The sequence below is a fragment of the Vespula vulgaris genome, chromosome 7 (assembly GCF_905475345.1).
Source record: "Vespula vulgaris chromosome 7, iyVesVulg1.1, whole genome shotgun sequence".
NCBI classification, from domain to species: domain Eukaryota; kingdom Metazoa; phylum Arthropoda; class Insecta; order Hymenoptera; family Vespidae; genus Vespula; species Vespula vulgaris.
Window position 1 is genome coordinate 2,513,037 of NC_066592.1, and position 24,175 is coordinate 2,537,211.

Here is a 24,175-nt window from a genome sequence, read left to right on the forward strand (position 1 = left end):
ATTTGATAAATTAAATTCTTTCAAACGTTCGTGTTCTTTTTTACAATATATTTTGCGATACATATTTATTATTGTCATTAACTTTCATAAGTTCTTACAATTTAAATTTAGCGGCTTTAAAAAGTTTCGTTACAATGATCAATTTCGATTAATTTCAATCGTATTCATCCTTTTGAATTTTATTGTCCATAATAAGATATTTTATTTTAAATATGCTCATGCTCCTTTTACATAGAATATCGTTTGTAATAATTATATATTAATATCAAATAAATACACTTAAATAAAACATATTCAATTATCGTTAAAATAATATATGCACAACACATATGTCCATTTAATCTTCTCGTTACAGAGATACGAGTTTAGGACATTGTAATGCGTTAGTTTGATAGCAAAGGTCATTATACTGTACAGTTTCTTAGAACAATAGATTCAATACACTTTATCGAAATATAATTAAAAGAAATTGATAATATGTTTATTGAGTATATTATTTATCTACAATTATTTATATTATAGGATAAATAATTATGTATTATTCTATATTCGTTCAAGTCACAAAGTATTGCGAATGCTTATATCTTAGATTCGTTTTTATTACAAACGCAATGTAATAAAAATATTTTGTAAAAATAGAGTTGTGATGTTTGAATGTTATGATTTACAAACATTACTAATTACATTGGAAAATGTGTATAGTCATTGAATCAAGTCATATCATATCAGCAAAGAATTTTTTAATCATATGATTGTGTAGTTTAATACAGATATTTATACGTAAATATGAGCATAAGTTTAAAAACATAATTTTTATTAGTGTCTCATGCACGTATATCAGCATATAACTGGAATAAATACAACGGATAATCTATGTGCATCTTATATAGATACCGCAAAGATATACATGTACAAAGCATCATTTATGACATACTTGATACGAATATAAAAACAAAATAAATGAGTTATCGTGTTGAGTTCCTATGCTTATACAGATTTATATATAAAAATGCAGAGGAACGCTTCATCGAACACCACAAACCCTCATTAATTCCTAATATATCCTCATTTCGTATAGTTGCATGCAAGAAGTATTATTTAGGTTGATTCACTTTCTCTTTGTTATAATATATTTGCATGTATATGCATGTGTAAGTATACGCGCATTCGTCATCAGCAGCACGCATGCGTACATAGGCATACGTTTACATGCATAAAGATATCACCTTGGTCCTACAAGGACTAATGTCATGTTACTATAAACATTTGATTTATATTATACGACATAGATTATACAATAATGATGTTAAAAGAATCGATTTGCATATTCTAATCATCGATAGTCTCTTGAACAACTACATAGGACCTTCTATTAGACTGATCTTCATTGTGCAATAATAAATACTGCGTCCTAAGCAAAGAAGAGCTAACAAAAATGCACCTATAAACGAATAAAAGAACAGTAATTAAAAAGTTAAAAAATTCGAAACATAATATGAGTCACATTTTCGTATTTTTGCAGTAACATTATTTAAAAATACATATATTTTAATAACATCTATTCAACTCACCAACATAAGCTACATAAATTCCTCCATTAGTTTTGACAAATGCATACGTTCCAACCTGGAAACAAACTCCATGTTATTTCGTGAAAATTGAAAGACCTCACTTTTAAAAAAGCTTATTTTTTTTAAGGAGACTTGTTTCAGTTACTATTGAACTATAATCCGTTCGACGAAAAAAGTCGGGAGATGTGAAAAAAATAGTCGTGCGCTAAGCGCCTGATAGATTCACTTTAGCCATTGGTTGGCGAATGATATTCAATTCGGATATCGTCGAATTCAAGAGCGAATTTACATAAGTCATTGTTAGGACTTGCTTTGACTACTCGTCCAAAAATTATTACAATCTGAAGGTTGTGAATATGTTTTTAAGTCATCGAACGGACTATAGTACATAATCTTTCTGACTTACCGTTACAGCAATAGCAATTACCAAAGCTATAATGCCAACAATAATAAAAGCAATACCACGACCTCTAGCAAAGTCTGGACCAACAGAAGATATTTTGCGGCAATGTGGACATCGAGCTAAAGCATTATTCAATGTATTAAACTGCAACAGATATCGATTATATAATATTACATAGAAATATTCGATGGTATCTTATTTTAATAATTCTTAACTTCTTACCAAAAACGTATCATGACAATGAGCACAGCATACCCTGCACATTCCAGGCATAGAAAGAACCGGTGGTGTTATAGGACTTGGAGCAAGATTGATAATACGCTTGCAATTTGGCCTTGGACAAGCGATACGTTGGGAAGAACTTTTACATATTAAAAGACAGTTACATGGACATCGTACATATTTTTTTCCAGGTGGAGCATTTTTTATAGGCTGTAATAAATACGCATATACGCATGTAACCTTTTCTTCCTTCATAAACTATAAATATAAATTTATTGTGAACGTACCGTTGCTTCGTTACACTGACAACATTTAACAACATGTTGCTCCCGCTTGCCTGTAATATCTATCATAGCTTGACATACCCTACAAGTAACCATTGGCTTACCATCCTGATCAGCTGGCTCATATGGCGGAGGTAATTCATCTGGACCTATTGGAGATACTGTACTGACCGTTGAATCTGGCTCAACTAAAATAACATCAATGAATAATTTAATTGGCAGAATAAAACTTCTTGTATTATAAATGTGACTCTATTTTTCAAAGCAATTATTATTTACTTATTACGTCGCTACCGTGTGAACTATAAGTAACATTTTCATTTTTCAAGAGCGGCTGCCGCTCGCCTTCCTTGCCATCACCCATTACTCGTCGATATAATTATTCTCCTTTTAACGACTATTAATTACTCGACGTTTGACAGTACTCCCGGTATTTCGATGACAAGATGACAAAATACAAATTTTTCTAACACTTTTCGTAGTTCCATTAGATTCTAGACGGCAAACTCTTTCCTACGACAACCTTAGCTTAACACCAAAATTCTTCGTCTTCTGTTTGAACGTAGCTATTTAACAAAACCAATCACTGTCGATGATCACGAAATGTAACCAACCATAGCAGAGTATTTTAATATAAATATTTTTAAAACTAAATGAATTCCTTTTAGTTCCCCTTAAATGACGTAACGCAAAAAACTATGGTAGACGAATATTCGAACTTTCCGAATAGTTAAATCAGCCTCAATGTTGGTCACACTGATGTCAATTGTAAGCAATTGTAATACAACGCTGTGAATTGGTGACTGATATACTTTTAGATACTTGTAGTTCTTTCGAACGAGAGTTCTAATGTAAAATGTTGATTCCCAGATAACATAATTTATTAACTGATAAAGAAAATATATCGACTTAAAATGCTTTAATATCGTAAGGAACTGTGCCGAAAAGAAACGCTGCACAGATATGGATAATACGGAATTGTTATTTTTTGACACATTTTCGCATGATATTTCGGAGGTTTGTTTCTAATAGACGTTTATTTGTATTCCAATAAAAACAAATATAATATAAATAATTCTTAACTCAATGTTTTGTCTTAAGGAATTAAATTTGGATTTAGTACAATTTCCAAAACCTGTTTACATTAGCGAGGTTAGGATAATACCATTGGGGGCAAGAGTGCAAGCAGATTTTCCGGGAGGTGTGCGTCTTGGGTAATTAAATATACCGTATATATATTTTTTTATTGTATTAATGTATTTTATCTAATAATAATAATAATAATAATAATACTATATTAAGTACATGTGCACAATTATATAATGTATTTTTGAAATAAATCTTCTGTATATAACATTGACATTAAGATGACATTATTTGAGAATAAAATTAAGTATTTATAACTATCTATATAATATAAAAAATGTATGTATATATATATATGTTGTATTATTGTCTATTTTTCAGTGCTACTAATCCATCTCAGTTTGAAATAGAATTTTTTGTAAATGATTTAAGCAAACCAGGAGCGTCGACATTTGAATCTCTTGGAGGTTTAGAATATAAACAAAATATTCATATTCAGTTAGAATGTGAACGGAAACAAATACCGACTGATGGTTTAGTATTGCGAGGCTGGTACACTACTATTACTTTAGCTGTATACGGCTCTTTGACGAAATCATTGAATAATCCACAGGAAGTTATTAGTCCTGCTGCTGGATCTACTGTATGTGTAAGTGGATTGGAAGAAACAACGGAAAATACTACACAGGTTTCAGAACAACAGTCTGAATGGTATTATGAAAATCAAAATCAGTCTAATCCAAATGTAAGTGTGTATTACTATTAAGTGGAAGATTAAGTTTATGAATGATATAATTTTGATTGAAAAGATTGTTACAACGTACATCTTATATCGACAGGAAACGTGTGTAGCAGCCACTCCACCACCACCTGTTCAACCGATTCAAGTAGTAGAACCTTCTAGAAATTCAACAACAGAGCCTGGAAAGGTAGATTCAGGGCAGTGGGAGGAAGATGCAAATAATACAAATGTACAAAAAGGAGTAAAGCGTCCATCTTCACCTCCTTCGGAATCTCTTGTCTCTTTGAGTCCAGAATCAATATCAGCTGAAGAAGAAGAGGCTGAACAAGATGGAGTTGTTGCAGAGACTGGAGAACCGTTTGAACCAATATTATCTGATGAAGATATTATGGCCGATGATTTGCCATCTACAGCAGAATTTGAATGCGAAAATGTCCAGCTAGATGCAATTTATACACTAGCACCGCCTGATTTATTAGAATTAGAAAAACCATTTGAGAACATTGAAGGAAATTCCATGAATAGTGAAACTTCTGATAAAATACGGGAGACATTACAGTCCCTTTCAAAATCAGTTTTAAATTTTAATAATGCACCAGGTCAAGAGAAGGAAACATTTGTACATAGTTGCGAATCGTTGTGCGCAACACTTGGTTCTTTTGATCTTAATGTTAATGATACCAATGATTTAACTAATATTATCAATGCAGGTCTTGATGTAGACCTTGCTCGCGCTCAACCACAACCAGCCTATAAAGTGCGTCACGTGAAAGTTGGCGTTCGTTTAGCTGAGGCTTTATGTAGACTTCCACAGGGACCAAACATACTTTTGAAAGTAGACGCACCTTATAAATTATTAGCACTATGCATGCGTGAAAATGTGGCACTTCCAGTTAAGCTTTCCGCACTTCGTGCATTGGATGCCGCACTGATAAGTCCAATAATAGTTCAAGAGTTCTTGAAATCAAAAAATAATTTATACAAAAATGCTATAATGATGTTAGATTCAGCAAAGCTTGCAAGACTGAAATATGCTTTGAGTTCGTTATTACGAAAAGTTCACATTTATGAATTTCTTGACGAATTAGCAAAACTTAATAAATTAACAATAAAAGAATTGACAAATGCATACATATGTGCACCGACACTCATGGCTCAACCCAAGCGTCAATTACCGGCAAGTGCGCAAATGGAATTTGAGCGAGAAGAAAATCGTAATCCTCGATGTCATTTAATCAGCTATTTTGAACATCATAAACTTGCATATTATTTGCTTCTAGCTCTTTCTTCGCCAGAATCAGAACCCGATTTGATTAAAGCGACGCATCGTTTCCTTTTGCGTCTTTCGGATACAAAAGAGGGCTTGTTTTATTTATTGAAACAACCAGAAATAACTAAATTTATATTAAAAGCTTTAAGATATGATTCAGTAAGTGTAGGCTCTATTATAGCATGGCGACTTCAAGTTGTACAATGTTTAACTCACTTAAAGTATGATACTTCTGACTGGGTAGCCTTAAAGAAGCTCCATTCTTTTCTTATATATCCTGAAGGATTGCAAGCTGTAATAACGGTCCTTCCTATGGGTGAATTTATAGATATTTTAATTCCTTATCTTTCTGATGCTAATCTTTGTGAATTTGCTGCAGAGATAATATCAGTTACCATACGTTATTCTGACCATGTAGAAATTTTTCAAAATCGTGCTGGTGTTATTCTTGAAAAATCAAGAAATCAAGCTGTTTTAAGAGATGTTACCTCATATTTAACAACTGCTGCTCAACTATCTAATTGGAATTATGGAGATGTTTCTTCACTTGTAGCATGTATTAGAAAAAGTGCAGAAAAAGCAGCATCCTTACCAGGTCAGTTAATTACAGCATGCAGAATTCTGCACTACTTAATTTTTCCTTCAAATAATGACATAGATCCTATGGAACCATATGTCGAATTAAAATATAGAAATGCTTTAACACAATTATTTGCTGCTGATGGCTTAACAGCACTTGTTGCTGTTATGTCAAACATTTCTGGATTTTATGAGCAACCATTTTTACATCGTGCTGCTTTGACTGGACGAAGAGGATTAGCGTTAGTTGCATTACTTCTTCCGTGTGTTAGATTGACGAGAGCACTGTTAGAGCGATTAGTCAAATGCATGGCAACTGACTTTAAAGATTTAACTGCTGTTGTACCTTTACTTGGTGTCTACTCGTTGGTCGAAGCTATTCCTTCTACTAGATCGGTTAAAAATCTTTCCGATGAGATTGTAGGAACACTGCTGGTATTTACGCAAGCAGTAGATTCAGATGGATCTGGAAATGTAGCCAAATCTTTATGGACTAAAATGTTGGGTGAGGTTTTAAAAATGGTTTCTCTCAGTCCATGTAATTTTATTCCTGGCTTAAAACTTTTATCACGTATACTTCCACCATTACTAACTGCAAAGGAAGCTGTAGCTGATGATACAGCACGTATACTTGGTGTAAGAAAGTTATGGTCTGCACATCTTCAAGCACAAGCTAATAATCTTACAGAAACCTTAAGACTACTTTGTGCCAGTTGGAATAAAGATTTATTAGTACTTCTTTCCACAGTATGTAAACAATTGAGCGATTTAGCAGCACCTACTGCATTGTTAGTAGGTAGATGTTTATTAGATGGTATTATAGCTGCCGTGCCACTGGAGAATAATGTTTTAATACTTGCCTTACTTAGTGACTTAGCAAGGCATGCTCCTATGAAAGCCACATTGTTAACTTTGACCAGTCCAGCATCAAGAGCACAAGTAAAATCTGATCAAAAATATCCTCCAGTTATTGAAATGATGTGTGCAACGCTTAGGACTACTAGCGATGTTCGAGTTCAGCAAGAAATTCTTGATATCTTTGAGACATTATGTGATTGTACACTAAGCCTTGTTCAAGAAGACACTAATGAACCATTCGAAAAGAGATTAACGCATTCGGTACCAAGTAAAGAACCACTTTTATCAATTCTTACTGTATTAATCGAAATTCTAGCAACTAGCACTAAATTTCAGCCAGATATATTAGAAGATACTTTGCACATACTTCTATCCCTTACTAGTCATAATTATGGCTTGTATCATGTAAAAAGTTGTTTGGAAAACAATCCTGATGCATTGAGATCATTATTAGAACATATTTCAAATCTAGAAGATACAGATACAAAACTTATTGCGAATTTAACAATAAAGTTTTTAGAGAATATGATTTCCAGTGATATACAAAAAAGGTCATTATATCTGCGTACACAACAATTAGCAACTCTGATATCCTGGGATAAAACTGGACATCCCTTAGAGAAAATACAAGGTGCACAAGAATTAGTAAATACTTTAAAATTTGCTGAAGATAAAGAAGAAAAGGAACCAATACCTGAAATGTTAGAACCACTATTACCTACTCCAGAGGCCTTGCTAAGTCAGTTTTCACAACGATGTTTAAGAACACCTGTATGCATTCCTAGACGCCCAAAGAAATGTTCATTTATCATGTCAAACCAAACACAAAATGAAACAACAGTAGACTTAATAGCTCTCGCAGCTGAACTACTTCCTACTGATTTTAATCTGCTATTAGAAGCACAGAATCTATGTTCCAAAGCACCACTTGATGATGCGACACAACCATTACAATCAAAACCTCAACCAGATGATCAAGAAAATAGAGATATTCAGAAACAAATACCTTCCTCCCCTATCACGAAAATGAAGCAACCATTTGGTGAGATATATTTACTGTTTTATTATATTAGGCATAAAGAATATATAAAAAAAATAATATAATGTTTCTTCTGCATACTATAGTATGTAATAACGTTTTTTCATTATTCGATATTCGTTACAGTAGCACCTATGAGAGGTAGGACACAATTTACAAATTCTTTAAGAGGCGGTCTTACAGTCGGGAGTATAGGGAGAGGTGCAGATCCGTTCCGTTCAAGACCACCGAATACATCAAGACCTCCATCCTTACATGTAGATGATTTTGTGGCATTAGAAACATGTGGAGCACAACCTACAGGACCAACTGGTTACAATAAACTCAGTATTCGTGGGACATGTCCGTCTCGTGTGGTAAATACTGGAGCTAGAAGTCGGCCATGGGTACCAGAAACGCGACCCCCTTACCTTCGATAATTTTTCTCAGTTATTAAATACATATTATGATTTTAAATAAAATAAATTTATTTCCTATTTTATTTTTAACTTTTAATAGAAATTTACATTATACTTTTCGAAGACTAAATCGCAACTGCTCCAAGAGCAAATATGTTTGAGGATTCATTAAATTATATATATCTGTATATATTTTATAAAATTTGATTTTATTTAATTACACATTTATCATCTAATTGTTGTTTCCATCGAGAATATTCTGTTGTAAAACTTTCCAATTCCTTTTTCAGTGCCAATCGTTTCTTGAATTTAGACCTCTGCAATAATATGTATAAAAAAGAAAAACTTTAGTACTATTAACATAATTGTAATATGCTGCATTAATATAATTATATATTACCTTGGATAATTGCATTTGTGTTAATGTTTCTTCGTATTTATTCAGATATGTCAAAATTTGTTCATTTGGTGTAATTCTATTTACTTTCATGTAACGTATCATTTCCATTACATAATTGGTATTGAGTGCACGGCATGCATTAGATATAAGTGTTCCAAGAATTACTACATTTGGAACATATCCAACAATTTCCAATCCTTCTAATAATTCACGTGCTTCTTTACTTCGAGTACATCCCATAGCTAAAACTCCAAATGTCATTATATTTGGTACCATATGCTTGCGTTGAATCTCTTCCAAGACTTTCTACAAGAAAACAGTTAGTTTTTATTATAAGTTTTTTTAAATTTAATACAATGATGAATATTTAAAAAAAAAAATAATAATATATTTTATTTCATATTTACTTTTGCAAAATTATATTCTTTTCTTAGACTCCTTCTTTTAATAAGCATGTTATAAAAGTCAATATCTAATTTAATTTTTTTATTTTCCAAATTTTGAAGAAATAAATTTTCAACATCCATTGTATTTGGAATTAAATTCAGTAATAAACTAGCTGTTACTTCGTTTGGTGTGACATCATCTTCTTTCATCATTTGAAATACATTTTCCAAACCACCAAATAAGATAAAACGATTATTTTCAAAAATATCATTTAAGTAGGTATCTGGTGATAATACATATTCTACATTTTTATTTTTTATTTTTATAGATATGGGTAATGAACTGATAACAGGAGGTCTACTTAGCAAATTTGGTCTGCTTCCTTCAGAAATACTTAATTCTGTATTTATTAATGCTGGCATTAGTATGTCACTAATTTTGTAATTACCAAACTTTGTATCTCTCATAGCTCTAAAAATTAGATTGTATGTAATTAGACTTGGTTTTATTTTATGCTTTTTCATGAGATGCCATATGATCAAAGTATGTCTCATTCCTGCTTGTTTATCAGATATTGCTGCATTTAATAAAGAATTATATGTTATTTCTTTTATAGGTATTCGTTTATCTCTCATTTCATCTACTACTTGAAAAGCTTCAATAATATAGTTATGCCGACTATAGGCTTTCACTAATGTATTATAATGTGTTTCATTCATTAAATATCCTATTTCATATAAATTAAAACGCAATTTATTTAATTTTTCTAAAGCTATGGATGTATTATTTGATTCTGCACAAGCATTAAATAAACTAGTATATGTTGCATCATTAGGTTTCAAACGATCTTTTTTCATTTTGTTGTAGAGACTAAAACATTGCTTTATATCTCCTTGTAAAGCATATGCGCGTATGAGAAGATTATACATGAAATAAGTAGGTTTATCTCGATTTTCTCTCGCCAATTTGAGTACATCCAAGGCAGACAATAAATCTCCATTTGAAATATAAGATTTTATTTTCTGTGCATATTGACCCGCACTTGGTTTTAATCTACGTGGTATTTTAGCTATATTATCCTGAAAGTTTTCTTCCTGTTCTTCTTCTTCGTCCATTTCCACTTTATCATATTTAACATATCCTATATCACCAAAAACATCCGCTTCCTTCGGTTCATTTTTTATGCAAAATTTCCTATCTAATAATGTGAGAATACAACTTCTATGTTGTAACTTCATTTTACTATGAAGTATGTTATTTACATTGTTACTTCTGTAGTAAGTCCGAAAATTATATGAGTAAATTTTTAACTTTTCCCACTTGTAGTGATTATTGTTATAATTAACATAACCTAGGATACTCTTTATCGGCAATATGTTTATTCTTGTAGAAATCATTATTTAATATTCATTCTTACAAGAATAAATAAAAGAATCTTTTATACTACAACAGTTCAATTATTATATATAATTGAAATATTTGTAGAAATAATTATGCCTATTCAATCTCAACGTGCAATACAGCTTTTAAATTGGATGCAATAAGCTGTTCGATACTTATCAATTCTAGTGCACGTTTTCATTAATCATATTATATTAAAATAAAATAAAATAAATCATAATAATATAGCGAAATATCATGTTAAATATATATAATTCATAAAAATAATTACGTAGAATGATATATATACGAACTTAATTTTTTGTCCACTATAAAATATTCGTTTAGATTATTTCTGAGAAATCTTACTAGAATTAATTAGTAAGAACGATTATTATTGGTTACAGCACAGTACAGTCCGGACAGGTATCACAACTGGACAAATATTTAGGTACAATTTTACACGCAGTTAGTGTCAAATAATACCTTCTTATAAAACCAGAAAGAGCGTCAGTTCTATAAGGATTTTAGAACCGGTATTTTTACCGTGGTTCGCATCGCCTGATACAATTGTGCTGATTTATGTTAGTAATGTGGTAAATATTTGTTGTTTTAATGATTGAGATCAATTGTAGCTACGATTTTCGTTTGTAAATTAAAAAAGAAAGAGTATCGTTATATAATTGTAAAAGGGATTAGTGTATTGTAGATTTTTTGCCTAGTGTTGAAAAGATGGAGACGGGAGATGAAAATGAACACAACGTGCTACATGAAATTCTAAATGAAGAAGAATTGACGCAAGTGCCCGAGGTAATTAAGAAGAAACTCGGTGTTTATTTTAACACGAAATTTGAGGAATTCATAACTGCTAAAGCGGTTTTTGAAAGTAATCGTAAGAATCTTGGTATGTATACTGACTGATATTCGATTATATTACTTTAACGATCATTCGATTTAATACTTGGAAATTTTTTTTTGTAGAACAAAATTTAGAAAAAGTGCAAAAAGAATTAGCAGACACAAAATCAAACTTTGATGAATGTAATGGGAAACTAGAATTGGCTGCAAAATATAGTACCGAGTTACAAATTAACTTGGATGAAGTAAAAAGTGAAGTACAAAAATTACAAGAATCTGTTAAAAGGTAATTTGTTGCTTAATTTTTAATCAACTATAGTTAACATAAAAGCTTTAGATATAATATCTCTAAGTGATAGTTCAAATATAATACTTGTATTTTTTTTTTGTAGGTTAGAAAAAGAAAATGGTGATCTACGGAAACAACGAGATGCAGCTGTGGATGAAAGAGATACATTGCAGTTACAAGTGGAACGAAGAGATTTCGAAGTCGAAAGAATGCGTACTGAATTATCTTCCCTTGGAACTCAGTTACAAACTGCCGTTGCTGCTAAATGTCAAGCTCTTGCAGAAGCAGAAGAAGTTCGTAGCCGTGACATGACTTTGGATTTTAAGTTAGTATTTTTAAAGATACAATGATTTAGAACTTAATAGTAATCACATATCTTATATGATTAAACATATTTAAGCATATATCTTATCATACAGAGAAAAACGTTTGGAACAAGAAAGAACGCTTCTTTCTCAACAAATAGTTGGTTTAGAAGAAGAATTAAGCAAAAGAACGTCAGAATTACAAGCGACAAGAGCTGAAGCATCGGCACGAGCACTTTTGACCGATACTCGTTTATCACAACGCGATGAAGAATTGCGAATTGCTAATGAATCATCAGCACAGTTGCGTGAATCTTATTCGTCTCTCCAACGACGTTGCGAAGAACTTTCTCAAAAATTAGAAGAACAACGAACACATGAAATATCTATGCACGGTTCATACAGAGAAGAAATCGGAGCTCAAACTAGATTGGCGGATCTTTATAAAGGAATGGCAGATGAAGCAAATGCTAAAGCTGAAGAATTTATAAATGCTGTTAAAGAACTTCAGGAATTATTAGAACATGCTACTGAACAGTTTGGTCAATTAGAAACGAAACACAATCAGCTTCAGTTACAACATAACCAAGAACTTCAGGAAAAAGAACAACAGGTTATCGAACTTACTAAAGAATTAGAAAATGCGAATGAATTATTGAAGAACATCAAGCAAGGTAAAATATAAATACAAGATATAAATAAACGTATGGATATAAAGTAACATTTTTTTATCTGATTACAGAAAGATTAGATCAAGCTGTTGAGCAATTGGCACCAACAGCAGCTATAGCTAGCAGAATTTTAAAGAAAGGATTAAGTCTTACACAAATTTATACACAATTGGTGGAAGCAACTAATGAATTGACAACAGAACGCGAAGAAAATGAACGTTTGAAATCACAAATGGATGTTATTCTACGCGAACTCGAAGATAAAGCACCTGTATTGCAGCAACAACGTGAAGATTATGAAACTGCTACAAGTCATGTTACTACATTGACAGCACGATTAGATGAACTTCTTGCAGAAAATCATCGTCTGCAGGAAATCGCGGATGAAGCAAATCGTATAACTAAACATCATACTAAAGAAAATCAAAGATTAAAATCAGAACTTGCTGATTTAGCAAGACAGGTATATACTTATATATTCATTCATTATTGAAGTAAAAAAAAAATAGGAATCAGTAGATATATAACGATGATATGTCATTGAATATTTATATGCTTATTATTTTCTTATTTTTTACTAGGTGTGTTTCCTTCTTAAAGAAGTTCAAGAAAGTAGAGTTGGTAATAGTATACATACAAATGAATATTCAACAATGAATACAGATGATTTGGCCTCATCGCAAATCATTACTAAAAAACTTGTAACGTTTAAGGATATTGAAGAATTACAAGAAAATAATCAAAAATTATTATCAATCGTACGTACATTGTCATCAAGACAAGAAGAAATGGAAAGGGCTACTGATGAGATTAATTCTGGTGAAATGAAAGAAAAATTAGATAGGTTTGTATATTTGTTAATAATATTAAAAATAAATTATAGTAAAACATCAATGAGAACATTTATAACGCGTTTATATTAGGTACTTGGAACAATTGGCAGATATGCAAGCAGCTCAAGATAGGCAAGCTAAGATGTTGGAAGGTTTGTTAAGACAACGTGATATGTATAAAAATATGTATCAACAGTGTTTGAAACAATCTAATACAACAGAAATGAAAGAACTTCCTAATGAAGAAAATAAAGAATTAAATGCAAGCGCAGTAGAAAACTTAAGTGAAATTGATAAATCTAAAGCTTCGGTAGATAATGAAAAAGAAAAAGAATGGGAAAGAAAATATAGTGAAATTGAGAGTAAATTAAAACAGATCACGGATGAATTTGAAATATATAGAAAAGAAAAGATAGCGCATGAACGAATGTTGGGCGAAGAAGTTGAGAGACATAGAAAAGAGGCAGATGCAAGTTCGGCTCGATGTTGCAGATTAAAAGCTCAATTGGATTCTGCAAACGAGCGTTTCCAGCTTCTACAGGCGAACGTTGCATCTTATAAATCACAAATAAAAGCATTGGAAGAGAAGTGTTGTAATTATAATATTACTATTGGAAAACACGAACAAAGTATAATGATCTTAAAGGATGAGGCTCTTTCTGCTCAAACCCATTTGTCTCGCGCTGAAGTTCAATTGGAAAATCTACGCCAAGAAAGACAATTATTGCGTGACTCCGAAGGGCGTCTTTTGAAAGAACGAGAAGTATTTCAAAGAGAAAGACAAACACAGGCTTTGCTAAGAGCAGATGTAGAATCAATCAAAGCTTGTTTGGAACGTGTTCAAGCGGAGAATCAATTACGCGCCGAACAACGTTTGGACGATGCAACGAGAGAATGTGCTGCCTTGAGACGACGTTTACAAGAAGAACAGGACCGATTTAGAGAACTTTCATCTCATCTAGAAAAACAATTTACTACAGCACAGGAACGCTTGACAGAGGAAAAAGAAATAACGGAACGAATTCGTTCTGAATTAGAGCAAGCTCGCAAAGCGGAAGCAGAAAGTGCTCAAAAACTTGAGGAAGTCAATGCGAAGTTAAGACAGGCAGTTGCTCATTCAATATCAAAACCTTTCACCGGCGATGAAAATATGGGAAAAAGATTAAAGGAGTTAGAAATGCAATTAGCGAATAATCAAGCGGAAGTTAAATCTCTAACGGAGCAATTAAGAACTTCGCGTCAGCAGGCTCAGCAATATTGTGATATCGCTGAAAGTGCGGAGGTACAGCTCAGAGAATTAACGGAACAACATAACAAATGTAAAGAAGAATTGGAAAATGCTCTGAAACAATCTAGAGTCGAAGTTATGTCACTTCAAAAACGTGTGAAAGAATTAGGAGAAGAACTAGCAAAGATATCAAGTGGTCGTCAAGAAACGGATTCCGAGTTGCGACAAAAGCTCGCGGAAGCTGAAAGGAAACTCGAAGAACTTGACGAAGTCAAAGGAGAGTTAGAACTTGTTAAGAGTGATTTGCAGAATGCTTCTACGACAGCATTAGAAACTGAAGAAAAATATGCAAGAGAAATGGTTTTACATTCGGCGGATTTACAAGTATTAGCAAAATTAAAAGAGGAGGTACAAAATGTAGATCAGAAAGTGGCAACGTTAACACAAGAAAGAAATGCAGCTGTTGAAGCTTTAGAATTGGAAAGATCTGCGTTTAAGGAGAGAGAGAAAAAGTTGTTTGACGAGGTTCAAGAAACTCTAAAAAGGGTCGAAGATCTGGATGCGCAAAATTCCCTGTTACACGATCAGATTCAAGACTTGAGCGACAAAACAGCTATTATGCAAAGTCAACATGCAAAGGGAAGTGGTCGAGAGAGCCCTGATACTAGTATTGAGGCAATGAATCGTAGTTTCAGTATTACAGACGAAGATTCTAAATCTGCCGAACAATTGCTTAAAGTTATGAAATATTTAAGACGCGAGAAAGATTTAGCCGTAGCCAAATTTGATGTTCTCAGAGCAGAGAATTTGAGATTAAAATCTCAAGCAGATGTGGCGGAGAAACGATTGAAAGAGACCGAAACTCTTCTTAATTCTGAAAGAGAAAAATCAGAAATCGACGTGGTAACGACGTCTAAACATGCCGAATTATTACGTAAAATTGAAACATTAAATGCTATAACTGATTCCAATAGAATTTTGAGAGAAGAAAGAGATAGTTTGACAGCGAAGGTCACGGAACTAATGTCAAAAGTAACTGTACTTTCTGAGGAGTTGGTACCACTTCGTGATACATCAAGAGATTTGGCAGCAAAGAATGAGGCATTGGTACAAGAAAATACCGGTCTTAAAGGAGAAGCTACAAGATGGAGACAAAGAGCTAACGCGTTAATAGAAAGAGCTAACAAAGCTAGTCCAGAAGATTGGCGTAGATTACAAACCGAACGTGAAAGTCTAAGTAAATTACTCACTTCTGAACGCGAAACCCATGCTAAGCGTACAGAAGAATTAAATCAACTTAAAGTAGAGAAAACAAAATTAGAAGAACAATTGTCTCAACTTCAGAAACAAGTACAGTTACAAGGGGAACAAGTTTCCAAAATTTCAGAGGAAGCACGCAAGTTAGGTCAAGATTTAAATGAAGCACTTGCGGATTCTTCTTCGAAAGCTAAAGATCTAGCGACTTTAAGAAAAGAACTTGGCGAGAAGGAAGTGGCTTTGAACGATATTAAGAATAAGGAAATTCAAATAAGAAAGATCGCTAAAAAATATAAGACTCAATTTGAGGAACTTGCTAAAACTGTTGAAGAAGAGAAAAGCAGATCGGAAGAATCACGAATGTCTTCCGCTAATACGGCTAACGAAGATGCTGGACAGGTTACACAGGAACGCGAAGACCAATTACGAGAAGAGGGCCGACAAGAATTGCGTCAAGCAAATGTTGAATTAACAACGAAGATCGATGAGTTGACTCGTCAGATGACAGTTGCTCAAAGCGAAGCGGAAACGCTTAAGAAAGAGATAGATACGATGAACAAGACCAGCGTAGAAAAGGAAGAGCGCGCTAAACAAGTACTAAAAGGTGCTAGAACGAAGATCATGCAGCTTACGGAATCAAAGAAAATCTGTGAAAAAGAATTACTTGACTTGAAAACAAAAATGGAATCTGGACCAAGTGATTCGGATACCTCGGATCATGACGCTAGACTGGCTGCATTGAAATCTCAAATGGAAGGAAGGATATCTCGCTTAGAACATGAAAAGACTGAAATTCAAGCGGAAAAGGAAGCTCTATTACAACGTATTACACAGTTGCAGAGACAATTAACAGGAGTTAGCGGAGTTAGTGCAACGACTGAACCTCCTACTGCTAATATCAAACCTATGTCCGCTCGTGCAGAAACCCCTCTAGCAAGCATTAGACCAATGAGTGTAGTGGTTCAATCTAGAACAGCAGCCGTATTACCAACGACTGCAACTGCACCTGTTATGGTTGCTCCGCATCAACAGCAACAACCCCAACAACAGATAGTCCATACGACTGAGACAAGTTCTCCCACCAGTAGCCTAACTGATTTTCAGCCAGCTAGCACTAGCAGCTCTTCGCAGACTGCACCAAGTACGTTGCGTCAGCTTGTCGTTCAACCACAGTTGAGCGAATCTGCCGAATCGACTCAAAGAGAAGACGCAGAGAGTGGTGAAACTATGAATGTACAACAACAACAATGCCAACAACAGCAACAGCAACAGCAGCAACAACAAACCGTGGCATTAGTTAGTCCGCGAGTTGAACAACAGCAACAACAGCAACAAGCGGTAGCCAGTGATCAGCAGCAAACAGTAGCTAGTAGTTCTACACAGTCAGTTAGTACGTCTCAAGCGTCTACTGGTCATAAACGACCCAGGACACTTGATTCCACTGCAACCGGATCAGGAATAATAGAAGATCACAGTAGACAAGAACAAGTACCTAGTCCAAAAGCCAAGAGGAGTAGACAACAAGAATTAGGGTCATCAGCTAGTGCTAGTATTTCAGAAATAGAATATCAGGCAAGTATTGAATGGTACTTGAAAAAATAATGTAGACAAGTGTGTATATAATATTCGTTATATCTGTAGGTACCTACCTCTAGTCAGCGTGATCAAGACGAAGAAGTTGAGGAAGGGTGTGTGGTAATAGTAGATTGTGACGAGGGTGAAGGAGGTGGAAACAATCAAGCGCAAGAAGAGGAAGAATTCGATAACGATCCGTATGAAGAAATGGAAGAAGAAGATGAAATGCCTTATGAAGTTGAAGCAGAGGTAGAGAGAGATAACAATGAAGTTGAAATTATAATGGAAGAAGATTCAGCTAGCGTGGAGGTTCCGAGACAGGCTCAAGCAACGATACCTGTAAATCAACAACAACAACAATCGGAAGCGATTAGTAGTGCTGGACAAACGGGCGAACCACCGACTTCCTTTACGTCTCGTTCGTCACGTGGTATTGCACCGATGCCTCGACAGCAGCAACAACAACATTTACTTTTGGTTAGTCTCTTCATTTATATGTATATGTTAGTTCTAAACAAAGAATTAATATTATTAACATATTACGATCAATTAAATATAAATCTTGATATTGTAGCCACAACAAGGATACGAAGATGGAGGTGACGATAGCATAGTACCCAGTACACCCACACTGTTCGTTCCTCGACGAGGTGATGGATTTGGAGAAGCTGTGAGTTCACCTCAAGTTCCTCAAGCACGATTCACTTTTGGAGATTCGTCGGCATCCGGTACAGCTTCTTCGACACCTTCGTTAACAACTACTACGGGAACTGTTACTCGAACAATATTTGGCTCGTTAAGTTCAGGAGCAGCTCAAGTGGTACAAGAAAGCATAGATGATAGTAGGATAGACCTTGCTCAATTAGAAGATGGCGGTACTGGACGTAGCGTACCTACTACTCCTTTACAAGTTTCCCCAGCTGCAGATTTACCACCATCTGTAAGAAATTAAATACATAACATGCATGTTCATGCATGCTATTCTTACACAGTAATAATTCTTTACTTTTAGACTAGTAGTGGCCCATCGGAAGAACAAGAAACTCCTGTTTCCGTGACAACAGTACCGGTAATAGGTGCATCCGTGAGCGATACTAACGAGGAATCTACTATTCCGAGTATTCGTGTAGTTAGTGCGGATCAACAACAACAACAGGGCCAAACGGAAGCTATTACAGAATCTAGTACAATGCCGACTGAAGGTACGTGATATCATTTATATAAAATCAACATCTGACATTCCAGTAAGAAATTATTCTTCATTAATTGCAAATCGTATTGATTGATTAATTGTAGGAGTGAGTTCGGAAGGTGAAAAGCGGACAGAAGAAGCAGGATCTTTAGTATCTGGTGATGACGATGCCGTTGACACGGGAGAAGGAGTGGAAGAACCTGGAAGCGACATAGTTGAAGACGACGCCGAGGAAGAAAGCAGAGAAGCGGAAGCATCACCTTCTAGTAATACACGTCAACGAACAATGGCAGCTGCTGCAGCTGCTACAACTGCAACGGCTAATGGTAACAGAGGTACACCACTTCGACGATCGGCACGGTCTCCGTTTCGGGCTCGCGGAGTAAGACCAACGCCTATTGTCTGGGAAAGTCAATCTGGGAGAGGTGATTATATATTGAATTTATTTATCTTATATAATAATATTTTTTCTTATGTCTTTGTGACTTATCTTTTGTTCCTCTTTTTTTTTTCTCTCTCAGGACAAAATATTATGCGTGGACATACAACAAGAGGAACGAATAATGAAGGTGGGAGAGGTCGAGGTACCCGAGGACGTAGATCGATGCGTGGTAAGTATCCATACGCGCGCTTTTAACTTTACTATATAGGCCAGATATAAACGTACACTCTCTTTTACATCCTTTGAGTATAGAGTGTTAATTTTAAGAAGTACCTAGGATATCTTAATTATTGAACACAAGAAATATAAGTGAACTTTAATGAATCAAGCAGCAGTATATCTTCGCAGAAAAAGTTTATGAAAATATATTTCATAAGATTAGGGTATTAAAGCATTGTACAAATATAAAATTACGTATTTACTATATAACAATAATGTTACAATCATTTTAGAGATAGCGAATTCTATGATCATTCTTTTCATATGTTACAACATATCGCGATGACATGACTCCATACATAATTTGATTTGTGTTTATATTTTTAATACTGAAAATATGTTGAATGACATTCCATTACAGTTGTTTTCTTTCCAAATATAGAACATATGATTAGTGATTAAAAGTGCCTAAGCTCAACGTACATTTTGTTAACATATAAATCTGTTTACAATTTGTTTAAACCATCTAAATAATAACAAATCAATTTTTATTTATATAAATAATCTGTTTATTGCTTTCCTTCTCTTTGTCGATATTTCTCTTTAAAGTTATTCGTTGTAAGTGTATTTCATTAAAAAAAAGAAAATGTAAAAGATTTTTGCATATTGATGTAAAAAAATGTAATTCTTTTACTTTTGTGGCAGTATTTGTCATTTTACTTAAATGTATAAATAAATAAATTAGCCTATGTATTCCGTTATAGGAAAACAAGTGTGTATACAATTTATTAATATCGTGTTTGTGTGTGTTAAATATAATAAATTTTTACAATCATTCACAATTATTTAAAATATTTTCAGTAGATATAATTAAATAAGATTTATCTTATTTTCCTTTACATATTAAACGTGTTGTCAAAATTTGTCCTAAGAAAATATAGAGCACACTTTGTTTTTAAAGAATAAATAATGACTACATAAACAAATAAATTTGCTTTTTGTGCGCAGATGTATATCTATTAAACTATCCAAAAATAATTTCATATCTTATATACAATACGTATCTACGTCATTAGTTCTATATAATCAGTGTGCTATACGGATATCGCATAGCATGATAAACATATCATACTACAATGTTTACAATGTTTTACTTTTGTAGAATTTATTTTTTCATTAAATTCGATATTAATTTCATGTAGTATCAAATCTATTAATGATAACACAAAAGTCTTTCCGGAAATAAAATAAAGTCGGTTTATATATGGGCATTTCAGTCTCTTACTCGAACAATTCGTATTTCGAATATGTTCATTAATTTAAATCAGTAAATAATACTACTATGTTAATATTTACAAAACATATTGTTTTCTAAGAATAACAATGCAATAAAACTTTGATGTAAAAGTTATTACAGTGTCAGAGAATATTTCTTAAGTCTCTTTTTGAATGAAAATAATGTCATTATACGATAAATAGAAAAAGAATGAAATTATAAATACTATTAATAAATTAACTAATACATTAAATACATATAATTAATGGCACCTACGTAATATCACAATAAAACGAAGCGTATTTATTTCTTTTCGTAGGAAATTTTATCAGTTCTGCGAATAAACGAGCTCTTTTATATATGTACTTTTATAATAATAATAATAATAATAATAATAATAATATATATATACATATATATTATATATAAATTAAATTTTCTTTTTTTTTGTTTTCCTAAGATGATTTTGATTTTGGCAAAAGTAATTTCGAAGAGCAGGTGCCGATTCATTGGCATTTTGGTTCCAGAAAGAGACATCGCTATATAGATGATACTGGGCTACGAGCCAATCTTTGCGTATCGCGCTGTAAACGCTCGCATTAAACACCTTCGAACATTTCAAACGGTATGGATTTACTTTTGGAATGTTTTAAGCGATAAAACGATCAATGTATATAGGAAAAAGATCTATAAGAAACATTAATGAAAAGATGTTCCTTATATTGCTCTCGTAAATGTATGTTGTAATCAGTAGTATCACCGAGATCATTTACTTACTTACTTACATTGTCGATATATTTTACATTCTTTTTCTTGTTTTCTTATCTTTCTTTTTATTCGCAGCAACCTAGCAATATATATCGATCAAAGCATCTCGATGTTCGGCGTTGAATAATTCCGTTGATCGGAATTGGTAACGGCACAGATACATTCACCGTGCTGTTCGATTCGTATCCATTGTTTTCTGGTACGATTCGTTTGGAGACTCTCAATCTCGATCTCTATCTCGTCGTGATAGATCGCCGATTCGACCGGTGTACAGCTCATATTGAAACTCTTGCAGCATCCGGAATGTACGTCGCAGCGCTTCGAAACAATGTAAAGTGGAAAATTGACGATCTCGGAATTTGTATGAACAGTCTGCATCAGATCTCTTAAATTATAAGAGCGGGATTGTGGTTCTCCGCAAAGGAAATTTTCCGATGGTTCTAACGAACGAGAGAAGTTCAATCTTTTAGGTGTACGATGATGATGACTTTTATTGTTAGTCGCCATCGATTGAGCCGTATTACTCAATATCGGTGTGATCAAGATGAATAGCCTAAGGCAAAAGTCGTATTTAATCGGTTGTATTAACATTTTTTTTCTTCTTCTTAATGTCTCTTCTTGTCAGCTACTATCCAATATGTCTTCGTATCACTCACTCGCAATTATTGAACCGTTCTTTCACTATCCTCGCACTTATTAAAACGGCGATGAAAATTTTGGTCCATGCGGGAGAACGTTTAGTGACAAACCTCATCCGATAGAAACAACGAGGATTTAAATGAAAGAAAATTTTCTTATCCCGAAGAAAACGTCGTCGGACGCATTCTTGACTGACTGAGATTCGCCTGCTAGCAGAGGAGTATTTATACATGGCAGGGAGGTTGCACGCGTGATCGGTGGTCGATGAACGTGTACCATCGCGTGGAATAACGTTCTACGTAAGAGCGTCGATTTTCTTAACGAATAAATCGATTGTGCAATTCTTCGTCTCGTCACCCACAAATTCACTATACCAATATTTCAATTTCCCTTACTTCCTTAATCATCATTTAAAAGTACATGCGTTATTTCTATAATTCTTTTTCCTCTATTCTTATTAAGAGGAAGGATTTTATTAAATATTTCAAGGTTCTTTCCAGAAATTATATAGGCGAAGTAATCGATGACATTATCAAATAACTGTTCTACTTTCCCTTATAAAGGAATTATTAATAAAAGATATATAAGATTTATTTATTAAGGTCGGCTTAATATTCGATACATCAATGAAATTTTCTTATTTTAGTAAAGGGTTTTATATTGACTCATACCGTCGTGATTCATCAAGCATCCTTTCATCACTTAAGAATGTCTATGTATTTTTTATCATAAATTAATTTTAGTCAAAGCAAACCCTGTGGAATATAACAATTGTAATCAACAATTGGTTGTTACTACGTATTCATTTTTTTATGTGATTCGTCTCTTGTTTATATACACACACACACATATATATATATATTATAGGAAAATTAAGTAGAACAATTTGTATCATTGTTACATAGAGGAAAAAAAGATAATATATGTCTTCTCAGTTTTAATGATTTCTAAGGAAATTCATAGAAAATATTAGATATTACAAGAAAAATACGTATGAGATGACGTATTAGGGAATAAGGAAACTCTCGAGGAAAAATGATATTTTACATAATAACAGGTGCGTCATATTGGAGCATGATTATACAAATCCATAAAAAAGTTCCAACAAATTAATCAGGAAAAGAATGAGAGCATCCCTTATTACAAGAAAAATACAGTGAGAATTAATTTACGATTCATTATTTTCTTTTTTCTTTTTTTAATAAGTACAGAAAACTCAGAAAAAGATGTAAAAAGATCGATCGAATTGTTAAGAAATTTTTCGAAATAATTTTTGAATTGTTTGTCGCATATATACACAAATGTAAAAGTATTATAAAAAAAAAGGAAAAAAAAAAGAACACAAAACGCATCGAATCGTCTCGTTAGCTACATAGAATTAATAGATCAAGATACGCACGTGCGTTCAAGTTCCATGACCTTATAATTATAAATAAATCGACATCTGGAATTGTACGAAGAAAGTGACGATCGCTTAGTTTTAAAGAGTAGCCATATGGAATATATGCATACCGATATGATAAAATTAGAAATCCTATAAAATAGTTCTGTGTCAAAAAAAGATTTGACTGAAATAAAAAGGACGAAGATCTCATAATTTCTAAAAATACATATACTTTATCGTAAAATTGAAATAGTTTAACTACGATCTATACATTTTTTTTATACGAATTTGATTTTTTATGAATTCGATCAACAGATATTCGAATACTATTCTACTCTTCATTCTTTTCTATATTTGTCAAAAATTTATTTTATTAATTTTAAGACGATCATTACAACCATTTATGTGTTGTTCATTTACATTAATAATATAAACTATAGAAAATCATCGGAGTTGTAACAAAAGTTGTAATTATCGAAGAATCTTTAATTATAAATATTTAACATTGTACGATTAGTTAAGTAAGTAATCGATAAAGATATCATTATCGATATCGATTGAACGGGATGTACCTTTAGATATCTTAATAAAAAAGATAGCATGTCAATGCGTTAATTACAATGTCATATTTGCTAACTCATGCACGATACTATAACGTATTGCTGACGTAAACGTAACGG

General features: G+C 33.1%; 5 protein-coding genes across 9 annotated transcripts; 2 read left to right on the forward strand and 3 right to left on the reverse strand.

The window, feature by feature from the left end:
- Window positions 1-33: 33 nt before the first annotated feature.
- LOC127065032 (type 1 phosphatidylinositol 4,5-bisphosphate 4-phosphatase) lies at window positions 34-3,129 on the reverse strand. Of its 2 annotated transcripts, none has more exons than XM_050996850.1 (6): window positions 2,775-3,129; window positions 2,484-2,668; window positions 2,197-2,406; window positions 1,978-2,118; window positions 1,572-1,626; window positions 34-1,441 (listed from the first exon to the last, which is right to left on the reverse strand). In XM_050996850.1, exons 1-6 carry the CDS (start codon window positions 2,842-2,844, stop codon window positions 1,356-1,358), a joined length of 747 nt encoding a protein of 248 aa, XP_050852807.1. In that variant the 5' UTR covers window positions 2,845-3,129; the 3' UTR covers window positions 34-1,355. The 2 variants fall into 2 exon arrangements, with proteins under 2 accessions (XP_050852807.1, XP_050852806.1); XM_050996849.1 differs by having other exon boundaries at window positions 2,760-3,129.
- A 136-nt stretch (window positions 3,130-3,265) lies between these two features.
- Window positions 3,266-8,861, forward strand: LOC127065025 (protein virilizer). Of its 3 annotated transcripts, none has more exons than XM_050996829.1 (5): window positions 3,266-3,497; window positions 3,582-3,694; window positions 3,948-4,311; window positions 4,406-8,057; window positions 8,181-8,861. In XM_050996829.1, the coding sequence occupies exons 1-5, from the start codon at window positions 3,444-3,446 to the stop codon at window positions 8,471-8,473; spliced, it is 4,476 nt and encodes a 1,491-aa protein (XP_050852786.1). In that variant the 5' UTR covers window positions 3,266-3,443; the 3' UTR covers window positions 8,474-8,861. The 3 variants fall into 3 exon arrangements, with proteins under 3 accessions (XP_050852786.1, XP_050852787.1, XP_050852788.1); XM_050996830.1 differs by having other exon boundaries at window positions 8,184-8,861; XM_050996831.1 differs by lacking the exons at window positions 3,266-3,497; window positions 3,582-3,694 and having other exon boundaries at window positions 3,951-4,099; window positions 4,180-4,311.
- On the reverse strand, window positions 8,641-11,126 carry LOC127065027 (pentatricopeptide repeat-containing protein 1, mitochondrial). Its single transcript, XM_050996836.1, has 3 exons — window positions 9,260-11,126; window positions 8,853-9,158; window positions 8,641-8,769 (listed from the first exon to the last, which is right to left on the reverse strand). The coding sequence occupies exons 1-3, from the start codon at window positions 10,634-10,636 to the stop codon at window positions 8,662-8,664; spliced, it is 1,791 nt and encodes a 596-aa protein (XP_050852793.1). The 5' UTR covers window positions 10,637-11,126; the 3' UTR covers window positions 8,641-8,661.
- LOC127065023 (nucleoprotein TPR-like) lies at window positions 11,123-20,625 on the forward strand. 2 transcript variants are annotated; one of them, XM_050996823.1, is made up of 13 exons: window positions 11,123-11,203; window positions 11,342-11,523; window positions 11,601-11,763; window positions 11,870-12,091; window positions 12,186-12,745; window positions 12,814-13,205; window positions 13,324-13,586; window positions 13,666-17,632; window positions 17,702-18,112; window positions 18,210-18,575; window positions 18,648-18,837; window positions 18,932-19,252; window positions 19,349-20,625. In XM_050996823.1, the coding sequence occupies exons 2-13, from the start codon at window positions 11,352-11,354 to the stop codon at window positions 19,462-19,464; spliced, it is 7,143 nt and encodes a 2,380-aa protein (XP_050852780.1). In that variant the 5' UTR covers window positions 11,123-11,203; window positions 11,342-11,351; the 3' UTR covers window positions 19,465-20,625. The 2 variants fall into 2 exon arrangements, with proteins under 2 accessions (XP_050852780.1, XP_050852779.1); XM_050996822.1 differs by having other exon boundaries at window positions 11,196-11,215.
- Window positions 19,829-23,285, reverse strand: LOC127065034 (platelet-derived growth factor subunit A-like). Its single transcript, XM_050996853.1, has one exon. The coding sequence runs from the start codon at window positions 22,061-22,063 to the stop codon at window positions 21,569-21,571; it is 495 nt and encodes a 164-aa protein (XP_050852810.1). The 5' UTR covers window positions 22,064-23,285; the 3' UTR covers window positions 19,829-21,568.
- Between the last annotated feature and the right edge of the window lie 890 nt (window positions 23,286-24,175).

Bases quoted from the DNA above. Each gene is read 5' to 3' on its own strand.
- LOC127065032 (XM_050996849.1), bottom strand. From the start codon at position 2,844: ATGGGTGATGGCAAGGAAGGCGAGCGGCAGCCGCTCTTGAAAAATGAA. The intron at 2,407-2,483 runs GTACGTTCACAA...TATTTATTACAG, and splicing joins GTCAGTGTAACGAAGCAACG to CCTATAAAAAATGCTCCACC. The intron at 1,627-1,977 runs GTAAGTCAGAAA...GTTTGTTTCCAG, and splicing joins TAATTGCTATTGCTGTAACG to GTTGGAACGTATGCATTTGT.
- LOC127065025 (XM_050996829.1), top strand. From the start codon at position 3,444: ATGGATAATACGGAATTGTTATTTTTTGACACATTTTCGCATGATATT. The intron at 3,498-3,581 runs GTTTGTTTCTAA...TTTTGTCTTAAG, and splicing joins TTTCGCATGATATTTCGGAG to GAATTAAATTTGGATTTAGT. The intron at 4,312-4,405 runs GTAAGTGTGTAT...TTATATCGACAG, and splicing joins AAAATCAGTCTAATCCAAAT to GAAACGTGTGTAGCAGCCAC.
- LOC127065027 (XM_050996836.1), bottom strand. From the start codon at position 10,636: ATGATTTCTACAAGAATAAACATATTGCCGATAAAGAGTATCCTAGGT. The intron at 9,159-9,259 runs GTAAATATGAAA...GTTTTCTTGTAG, and splicing joins AAGAATATAATTTTGCAAAA to AAAGTCTTGGAAGAGATTCA. The intron at 8,770-8,852 runs GTAATATATAAT...ATATTATTGCAG, and splicing joins CACAAATGCAATTATCCAAG to AGGTCTAAATTCAAGAAACG.
- LOC127065023 (XM_050996822.1), top strand. The intron at 13,206-13,323 runs GTATATACTTAT...ATTTTTTACTAG, and splicing joins TTGCTGATTTAGCAAGACAG to GTGTGTTTCCTTCTTAAAGA. The intron at 19,253-19,348 runs GTGATTATATAT...TTTCTCTCTCAG, and splicing joins GGAAAGTCAATCTGGGAGAG to GACAAAATATTATGCGTGGA.
- LOC127065034 (XM_050996853.1), bottom strand. From the start codon at position 22,063: ATGTTAATACAACCGATTAAATACGACTTTTGCCTTAGGCTATTCATC.